Source organism: Erithacus rubecula, assembly GCF_903797595.1.
Source record: "Erithacus rubecula genome assembly, chromosome: 23".
NCBI lineage: Eukaryota > Metazoa > Chordata > Aves > Passeriformes > Muscicapidae > Erithacus > Erithacus rubecula.
This window is the reverse complement of record NC_136675.1, coordinates 6,219,289-6,228,383: the sequence shown is the minus strand read 5'-3', so window position 1 is coordinate 6,228,383 and position 9,095 is coordinate 6,219,289. Positions and strand designations below refer to the sequence as shown.

General features: G+C 65.8%; 1 protein-coding gene across 2 annotated transcripts; it reads right to left on the bottom strand.

Moving 5' to 3' along the window:
* Nucleotides 1–1,574: 1,574 nt before the first annotated feature.
* Nucleotides 1,575–8,904, bottom strand: LOC306811859 (CYFIP-related Rac1 interactor A-like). 2 transcript variants are annotated; one of them, XM_079325905.1, is made up of 13 exons: nucleotides 8,736–8,893; nucleotides 6,190–6,274; nucleotides 5,683–5,763; nucleotides 4,468–4,547; nucleotides 3,846–3,967; nucleotides 3,664–3,769; nucleotides 3,357–3,493; nucleotides 3,167–3,244; nucleotides 2,935–3,051; nucleotides 2,743–2,822; nucleotides 2,523–2,649; nucleotides 2,312–2,382; nucleotides 1,575–2,199 (listed from the first exon to the last, which is right to left on the bottom strand). In XM_079325905.1, the coding sequence occupies exons 4-13, from the start codon at nucleotides 4,538–4,540 to the stop codon at nucleotides 2,136–2,138; spliced, it is 975 nt and encodes a 324-aa protein (XP_079182031.1). In that variant the 5' UTR covers nucleotides 4,541–4,547; nucleotides 5,683–5,763; nucleotides 6,190–6,274; nucleotides 8,736–8,893; the 3' UTR covers nucleotides 1,575–2,135. The 2 variants fall into 2 exon arrangements, with proteins under 2 accessions (XP_079182031.1, XP_079182032.1); XM_079325906.1 differs by lacking the exon at nucleotides 4,468–4,547 and having other exon boundaries at nucleotides 1,584–2,199; nucleotides 8,736–8,904.
* Between the last annotated feature and the right edge of the window lie 191 nt (nucleotides 8,905–9,095).

The window sequence follows — 9,095 nt, the reverse complement described above, 5'->3', positions numbered from 1 at the left end:
GGACAGTCAGGGCTGGGATTTGGCCTCATCCCGTCCTCACAAGCCAAGGGCACCACAGGGGGGATGTTATGGGCTCTGTGCCAGGGCCCAGCCAGCACTGGGACACAGCTGCCACCTCTCCCAGCACCGGTGACCAGCTGGTGTCTGTGCCCGTGCTCACTGGTGGCTTTACAGGACCCGGCTGTCCCTTGACTCCTGTTGGAGGGTCCCGGGTGGTGACGCTGTCCTGGCTCTTCCCAGCCCAGTTCCCACACTGCAGGGACAGGCCAGGGACCATCTGGGGGACGGTGTCACCTGGGGACATCAGCTCCTGCAGACACACAGCAGCTGCACTGAGCCGTGTCCCGGCCTCATCCTCAGCTCCCAGGAGGGATCCTCGTGCTGTGGAGGACTGGGGGGATTTAGTGGCACCCTCGGGGTCCATTTGGGCTCAGCAGGGCTGGGTGACACCGCTGCCATCACAGCCCCAGCGGGACAAAGCAACTAATGGGGAAACTGAGGCACGGCTGGGGGGTGGAGCAGCTCGGGAGCAGGGCAGGGCATTGGGAAGCCCGTGGCAGCATTTCAGGTGGCTGTTGCAAAGTCTGATGTTGCAAGAGCCTAAAAATAAAAGGAGCTGTTGGCCGGGGTTGTGCAAGAGCGTGTCCCCGTCCCGCCCCGCGCGGGAGTTCGGCAGAATTGGCGGCAAACCCGGCGGGACGCTGGCACTGAGCCCAGGAAATGCCAGTGTCCAAAGGGCTGGGGGCTGTCCCCTCTCTGTCCCCCCTCTCTGTCCCCCCCTCTTTGTCCCCTCTGTGCCACCCTGTGTCTGGGGAGGGGGTCTGTGCAGGTTTGGGGACATGGGGGCTGCAGGTGGGTGGGATGGGTGTCCCCACGGTGACACCCTGAAAAATTCCAGAGGGGTTCAGAGCTCGGGGAGCCGTGGGGACACTGCCCATGTGCCCCCCAGCACACACAGGGAGCAGTGGGGAAACTGAGGCACGGCTGCCTTGCACGAGGCTCTGGGGGTGTGGTGTCACCCATGGGGTGTCCCTTGTCGTCCCCTCCGTGACATGCAGGACAGGGAGGGGTCAGCAGGTGGGAAAGGTGATGGGAAGGAGGGGTCAAATCCCAGGGGACTTGGCCCTGTGCCACGCTGAGGACAGTCCTGAGGGTCCCTTTTTGGGGGGGTGACACAGCCCCAGCCAAGGGCTGGGACGGGGTCCTGCCCTTCGAGGGTCTCCCCCAGCTCGGGGGGTTGCGGGTGGGGGTGCGAGATGTGTGGGTGCCCCCAGGGTTGGCTTGGCTTGGCGTGGACGGGCCAGCGTGGCTGCGATGTCGCGGTGTCACAGGGCCACCTGCCGGCAAAGGCACCGGCCCCGGTGTCTCCAGCAGCATCCCAGTCCTCCCAGTCCTGCCAGTGCGCCGCTGAACTGGGGAAGGAGGGGCCCTGGCTGGGCTGAGTCGGGGCTGCACGGGCGACACCCTGCGCTGTTTGTCCCTCCTGGTCACTGTGGGAAGGGGGATTTGTCACTCAGGGTGTCACAGAGAGGGGACACGGTCACAGGGTGGGACACAGCAGAGACAGCCCCGCTCCGGCCACGAACAGATTAAATGTCATTTTATTTCACACCCAAAAAAAAATGTAGAAAAGAAGAGGTGAGTGTGGATTTAATTGCTCATATTAAAAATCTACCAGGTGAGACTGAGCCATTTCCTCCAGAGTCAGTGCAGCGATTCTCCTTCCTTCTCCTTCTCCTCCTCCTCCTCATCCTCTCCCTCCTCCTCGCTTGGGGACCAGGATGGGGACAGGGACACCACCTGCCCCCTCCCCACGTGCCCCCGTGCCATGGGCACCCTGCTGCCAGCCCCATCAGCGCTTCCCTTGCCCGGGTCTCTCCCGCCCGGCCCCGGCCCCCCTTGGCACGGTGTCCCCCCGGTGCCACCCGCACCCCGTGTCCAGGAGCGGGTGCTGATTTGGGGGCGGGAAGGGGGGGGCAGGAGGGCATGGCGGGGGTGGGCGGCCCGGGGCCGTTTCGATTCGCTTTTAGTATTTCTGTGCATTCCTCCTTGTCCCTTTTCCCTCTGTACAAAATGAGCTGGATGGTCATGGGCGTCGGTGACACGGTGGCTGCGGCTCCGGTGCCGCCCCGCGCTCACTGCAGCAGGGCCCGGATCTGTTTGGACGTGGTGTCGTCGTTGAGGTGCCGAGTGGTGTACCTGGATGGGGAGGGGACACAGGTCACAGCCCCCCGACCCTGTCTGCTGTCACCCCACAGTGCTCCTGGGGGAAGCCACCCTGTCCCCTCTGTGTCCCCAAGCCCCGTCTCACCTCAGAGCGTTCAGGAGCCCCTCGGTGCTGGTTGAGGGTTGGTCTTTCAAGACTTTAATGCAGCCTTTCATCTGATGGAGGCAGAGAGAGGGGCTGTGAGACCCACAGGGGACTGTCCCCCTTCCTCCCCATCCTCCTCCTCACTGCTCAAACCAGGGAGAGGGACCCCTGGGATCAGTGACCCCACAGCTATCACCCCAAGACCACTCACATCGATCTTGGAGGTCTTGGCAAAGGCCCCCACGGGGTGGACGTGGTCGTAGAGGATGATGACTCCAACCATCACCCTCATGCAGAAGAGCAGGGTCTCCGTGTTGGTGAAGCGGCTCCGGTACTCCCTGTGCCAGCAGAGAGCAGCCTGAGCCTGGCTGGGGTGGCAGAGGGACCCCAGCACCGAGATGTCCCCCCAAACCCCAAAGCAGGGCACTCACGGGGTCTCCAGCATCACCCTGCACACGCAGGCCATGGTGCTCAGGCAGTCGGTCGTGTCCTCGATGGGGAGGGTCTTGTTCTGAAACCCAGCAGGTCCCAGCTGCTGTTTCCACCCCCAGCCCCATGTGTGTGGGGGGGGGGGGCTGGAGGGGTTCTCCACCCACCCTGAGGGTCCCCCCAGCCTCCCTCACCTCTGAGACAAACTTGGTGGTGGCATTGCTGAGTGTTTTCAGCATGGGGGTGGCCTCGGCGTAGAAGAGGGACATCCTGTTGGCCATCTCGTTGTTCACCTCGCTCTCTGCATCCAGCTGGGGGGGTGTGATGGGGGTCACTGGGGTGGCTGAGCCCCCCCAAGCCATTTCCAGCCCCGTGAACCCCTGGGGGAGGCCACCCCCGGACAGGGGCACAGCAGAGTCCTGTCACCTGCAGGTTGTTGATGCGATTCCGGCTGATGGTGCGTCTGTAGTAGCTGAAGTCGTTCTGGATGGCAGGGTTGGTCATCTGAGGGGGGGACACCAGGGTTAGGGGTCCCAAGGGACTCTGCTGGCTCACAGCTTTGGCAGGGTCCCGGTTTGGGGACTCCCCCTCGCTGTCACCCCGCACAGGGAGGCACCTTGAGCTCGTCGAAGCTGAGGGTGAAGTGCAGGATCTCGGCGAACTGCTTGGCCAGGGCTTGCTCCCGCTCCAGGTGCTGGGTCGGGGCGTAGGGGGGGCTGGTGAGGGCCTCCAGCAGGCTCCGCAGGGCGTTCTCTGCGGACAGAACACCCCCGGTCCCCCTCTGCACCTCCACACCCCCCAGGGGAAACTGAGGCACAGCTCAGCATCCCGAGCCGAGCACACGCTGCAGGGCCGGGCGCTCGCAGCCTGCGGGCAGGGATGCGGGATGCACGGGGAGGATGCGGGGGAGGTCAGGCACTCACCCAGCCGCAGGGAGAACTCGTAGAAGCGTTTCAGCTTGGCGACCAGGGGGCACACGGCGCTCCAGGCGCGCTCCTGCAGCCGCAGGTCCCCGGGGTTTTGGATGGCCTGCGAGGGGACAGCTCCGGCTGTTACCCCAAAACGCGGTGGGTGCGCGGGCGGGGAGCGCCGGGGCTGCACCCACCTCTCGGATCTCCTGCCCCGCGCCCGTGTAGGACTGCAGCTCGGCCAGGATGGTCTGCGCCTCCTCCAGCACGGCGTTCACCTGGTTCCACACCGCTGTCTCGGCCTCCGTCGGCTGCGCATCTGCAGGGCAGCGCCCCGGGGAGAGAAACCCGGAGGGCTCTCAGCGGGGCCCGGGGCGGCGAGAGCCGGATCGGGGTGCCAGCACCCCATCCCCGGGCTCCCCCGCCGGCCCTTCCTGGCGGGATGCTCCCCCTGATCCGCTCTCCTTGCCCGAGCTCGAGTCAAGCCGTGGAGTGGGGGGCAGGTGGGGGTGACTCCTGGCTGCCCTGTGCCCTCGGTCCTGCTCACCGCGAGGGGTCCCCGAGCAGCGCTCGGCCCCAAGAGGCTGCGAAGTGCCCCGAGGGTCGGGGAGAGGTGAGGAGCGACAGCCCCCGGCCACGGGTCTGGCCCCCCTCCCCGGGGACACCCCCGGAGGACAAAGGTGGGGGGAGGACGTCTGGGATGGGCGCGATGCGATGGGCGACGGGGGTGAGGGGGGGGGACAAAGAACTCAAAATGGTGTGGATGTGGAACTCAGGATAAGTACGAAACGAAAACGGCAAATAAAAATCCCATCTCACTTTCAAAGTCAAGGAAAAAATTAGGGCCTTGGTCAAGTTCGTTATAAGTCAACACTTTTAGAAGGTTCCCCATGTGAAACCTGCAAGAGAAGAAACAAGAGGAAAAAAAGCGTGATGGTGAGGTGGAGCCCGGGGAAGAGGCGCTGGGCTGGGGCAGCGGCGGCGGCCGGAGCCCCGTCCTCCCCCCGCTGCTCCCGGGGGCTCCGGGGGTCACCCCGGGGCTGCTCCCGGCCCCGGTGCAGCCTCTTCCCCCCCGATGGTGATGAGCGCTGGATGGGGTGATGGAGAGGGAGGAGCGAAGGGAGGAGAAGCCGCAGGGAAATCCCTGGAGTCTTGGCTGCAGCCAAACCCCGACTCGAGTGCAGAGCCAGCCCCCAAATGAGGGAGCCCCCAGAACCTGTGCCAGGGGGCTGTGGAGGGGCTGGAGGCAAGGAAAGGTTTGTGCTGCCTCAAAGGAGCCAGGAGGAGCAGGAAGGTCCCTCGCCGTGGGAATGGGGGGCTGTGTAACCCCAGCCCGGGGTATTTTGGGGGGTGCTGGAGTCGGAGGTGGTGTGGGGAGCTGGGGATGGAACTGGGGCCGGGGCTGGGGCGAGCAGATGCCACCGCACTCTTTTCATCCTCCTCACTCTTGCTCTGAGCTGTGCCCTGGGAGGAATTTCGGGAGGAGGAGCCGGGGGAGCCTTGGGGCTGTGCCCAGCCTGGCATCCTGTCACAGCGGCCACCGTGTCCTGCCGCCCCCGTGTCCAGCCTGGAGGAGCCACCAGCTGTCCTTGCCTGTCCCTTAGCCCAGATCCGGGGGGAAATTGAGGCAGGTCCCTGCTCCCCATCACTCGTCACAGGCTGCAGCCACCACACCGACCTTGCCAGCAGCGCAGGTGGCACGGATCATCCCCTCCTCCTTTCCCAGCCTGCAGGCTGTCCCTGTCCTGCTGGTGTCACGGGAGGAGCCACACGGCCACCAGGGCCACCAGCAGTGGGTGTGTGCCTGAGGTGGTCCCGGGCTGGGTCCTGCTGCATCCTGCATCCCACCACTCAGCCAGGATGTCTGAGGGATGGGGCATCTCCTGGGGTCTCGATCCCCTGCCTCATTTTGGAGACATTTTCAGGGCCCCAAGGCACCTGGGGACACGGAGCTGCTCGGGGACACTGTGCCTGTCCCCATCCTCTGCACAGCCCTGACACCCTCCCCACGCCCACCCTACTCATGGGACTTACTTTCAAAATCCAGGAAAAAATGAGGACAGTTTTCTAAATCTTTGCCCAATACCTTTATCAGGTTGCCCATGGCCAGCAGACCTGAGCGAGAGAAACAGAACAGAGTGGAACAGCACCAGTGCCACTGGCCAGACACCCCTGAGCCCCCCAGGGCCACCACCACGGCACCTCCCTGTGCCCACCCCTGCCAGCATCCCCTGGGCTGTGACAGCTCTCCCAGCCAGTTCCAGAGGTGGGAAGGAAGAGGGGTGAGGGTCTGGGAGCACCCCTGGCCATGCTGCCACCCCTGAGACACCCCAATTCCCCAGCCCTGGCATCCCCAAAGGACGGGGGGCTGCCCCAGGTGACCCCCACGGTGTCATGTCATTCCCCTGGGTTATGGGGCTGGGCATCCCCATGGACAGGGGAAGACCCCAAGTGGGAATTGTGTCCTACAGACTCAGTTTGGGGGTCTGGTGCCCACGGCAGAGCATCCCACCCACCCCACAGCCACTCCTTGGGCCTTACCTCAGTGCCTGGTGTGGCTGTGGTGGCTTTGGCAGGAGCAGGGGCTGTGCCACCTGCCTGGGTCACTTCATGGGCTGGCAGGGACCTGTGGGCACGAGGGCAGGAGGGTCAGGGCACCCCACTGGGCACCTCCCTGCCCTGGGGACCCATCAGTATGTGAGCACGTGGGGAAGCATTGCATCTCCCCCCACCTCATACTGCCACCAGCCTTCACCTCATTTACCTTAATTATTTTTTATTGCCACTGGGATCTCACCAGACTGAGCATCCCCATCCCTCTTCACCCCTTATGGGACCAGCCACAGCTTGGGGACAACCCCAGAGTGGAGCCATCTGTCCCCATCTCTCCTTGCAGAGGCCAAGACCCCCAGGGATGACTTTCCCAGCTCCAGAGTTGGGTTTGCTCTTTCCTGCTATGTGAAAATCCCTTTCTGCTGCCCACGAGCCACAACCCAAATCCTGCAGACAACAGGATGCTCCCCCAGTTCCTTGCACCCCACCTTTCCTACAGGGATGTGGGGGGGTCAGGATTGGCCCCTTGGTGTCAGCAGGAGCCGGGAGCAGCCGCGGGACTCAGCGGGTTGTAATTAAACGCTTGGGTTTAATTAATGAGGTTGGGGAAGGGGAAAGGGGGAGCTGGAGCAGCGGGGGGGAGGGATGGGGTGGCCTCGTGCCTGGAATGGGGCTGTGCCTCCCCCAGCCCAGCCCCAGCACAGACCCTTGGCATCAGCAGTGATGGCTCTGCCTTCCTCCTCCTCCTCCTCCTCCTCCCAGCCCCAGTAAGTGTTGAATTTACACTGGGGCTGCTCAAGCCTGAAATGCAGCTGGTTTTTGGGGTCACTGGGGTACACCAAACACACCCAGAGCTGCTCTGGAGCAGTGACCACGAGGTTCATCCTGCTGGACACTGGGGTGTCCCTGGTGTGCTGGGGGGTCCCTGGGGTGTCCCTGGTGTGCTGGGGCAGTTGGAGGGTGGGGGATTGGCACCTGCTCTGCTCTGGTACTGGCACACAGGCTGTGAGCAGTGTGAGGGCATCCTCATGCCCGTGCCACCATCGTCCTTGACGGGCAGCTTGGGGCTGGGATTTGTCACTGCTGAGCTCTGCCTGTGCCCAGGGAAGGGGCACGGGGGGGTCCCCAAAGTGAGGACACCCCGGAGTGGCTCCAGAGCTGTGGCACAAGGTTTGGGTGCCAGGGATGGGGTTTGGGGTTTGCTGCAGCCCCTTGGGCTGGGGGGTGGCTCGGCTTGAGGCTCAGCTGCCGTTTTGTGCCATTTCCTTGGTCTCAGGTGTTTAAACTCCCCCGTGGCACTTGGCCCGGGGGGGGTCACGGTACATCCCTCCCAGGGGAGCTGTGGGAGAGGGCGAGGGGTCCCCCCAGTGCACACCCCAAAACGGCTGGGAGAGACACCCCCAAACCGGCTCACAGCGCTCACAGAGGAACGTGCTGCCTCAGGAGGGCTGGGATCAGCAGCGCCCTGTCCCCAGCCACACCCGAGGTGGCCCCGGCTTCTGTCCCTCCCTGCGGTGGCCTCGTTGCACCCCAGCCCTGCCCCAGAACCTGCCCCTCATCCCGCACGCCCCGAACGAGCATCCTGCCCCATGGGGACCCACGGCGGGTGTCACCTCCATGGGGACAACCCAGCCGATGGGGTGAACCCCCTCTCCTGCTCCGAATCCTGCATCCAGCAGCATCCCTGCGAGCCGGCAGTGCCCGGGCTGGCGGCGCCGGAGGGGCAGCGATGCCCCGCGGCCCCGTTTTGGGGCTGTGCCCCCGTGCTGGAGGCGCAGCATCGCCTTGGGCACCGCAGCCTGGTGCAGCGCCGCAGCCCCGGCCGGGGGCTGCCTGCCCCTTCCCCTGGAGCCGGCCCCGCTCCCCGCAGCCCCGCGCCCGCCGGGATCCCGCTGGGTGCCCGCTGGGTGCCCCCCGCCGCCGCCGAGCCCCCCCGGTTCTGCCCCCCGCCCATGGCAGGGTCGGGAGCGCGGTGCCTGAAGGATTTTCCATGCGGGGCACAGCTTATCCCGGGAATTGGGGTGCCGCGGCCAGATCCCACCCCAGCAATAACCAGGGCACCCCAAACCCTGAGCAGGGTGGAGCTGGGGCTTCTCAACGCGGTGACCCACCCCGGTTTGAGGGGCTCCCTGGCCGGAGGGGTGTGTGAGCCCCCCATAGGGCCGAGCGGGGCCGGGAGGGGTGCGGGGGGCTCGCCTGTGCCCGGCTGCGGCTGCGGCTGCGGCTGAGCAACCGGATTTACCGCAGGGCTGCCGGAGCCGAGCCGCAGCTCCCCGCCGGCGCGGGCGGGCACCCACCCGTGCGCCCGCACCCACCCGGGGCCACCACGAGCCCAGGAGGGGCGAACCCACCCCAGCATCGCCCACCCCAGCGGCACCCACCCCACCCAGCACCCCCGGTCCTGGCGAGCAGCGGGGTGCGGTGCAGAGCAGAGAAGGGGGCTCCAGTCCCCTGGGGGACACAGCCAGCCCCTCGCCCTGCTCCCAGGCCTGGTGACATCCCTGTCCCCGTGGCCGTGGTGGCCCCGCGCTCACCGTGGCGGTGGTAGCCCGCAGGCGGTGCCGGTGGCCGGGAGGCTGCGGGATGTGGCGAGCGCGGGGTGTCGGGGACGAGCCGCCCGCCGCCTGCGTGAGCCGCCCTGCGCCAGCTGCCGAATGCACCACAAAGACCACCATAGCCCCCCGGCCCCCCCACGCCACTGGTGACGGTGACGTCTCAAGTGTGAGCGAGATGGGGATGCTTAACCCCCTGCGTGCCGGCCGGCAGAGCTCTGCGGCCTGGCGGGGAGAGCGGTCCGGCTGCTGCTCGCTGGGTTTGGGGGGCACGGGGACATCCAGAGGGTCCCCCCGCTCTATCAGAGCCAGCCCCAGCTCCCAGAGCGAGGAGAGAAAACA

Excerpts from the sequence above, each read along its gene's own strand:
- LOC306811859 (XM_079325905.1), bottom strand. The coding sequence starts at position 4,540 with ATGGGGAACCTTCTAAAAGTGTTGACTTATAACGAACTTGACCAAGGC. Across the intron at positions 3,494-3,663 it reads CGAGTTCTCCCTGCGGCTGG|AGAACGCCCTGCGGAGCCTG; the intron begins GTGAGTGCCTGA and ends TTCTGTCCGCAG. Across the intron at positions 2,823-2,934 it reads CCACCAAGTTTGTCTCAGAG|AACAAGACCCTCCCCATCGA; the intron begins GTGAGGGAGGCT and ends GCTGGGTTTCAG.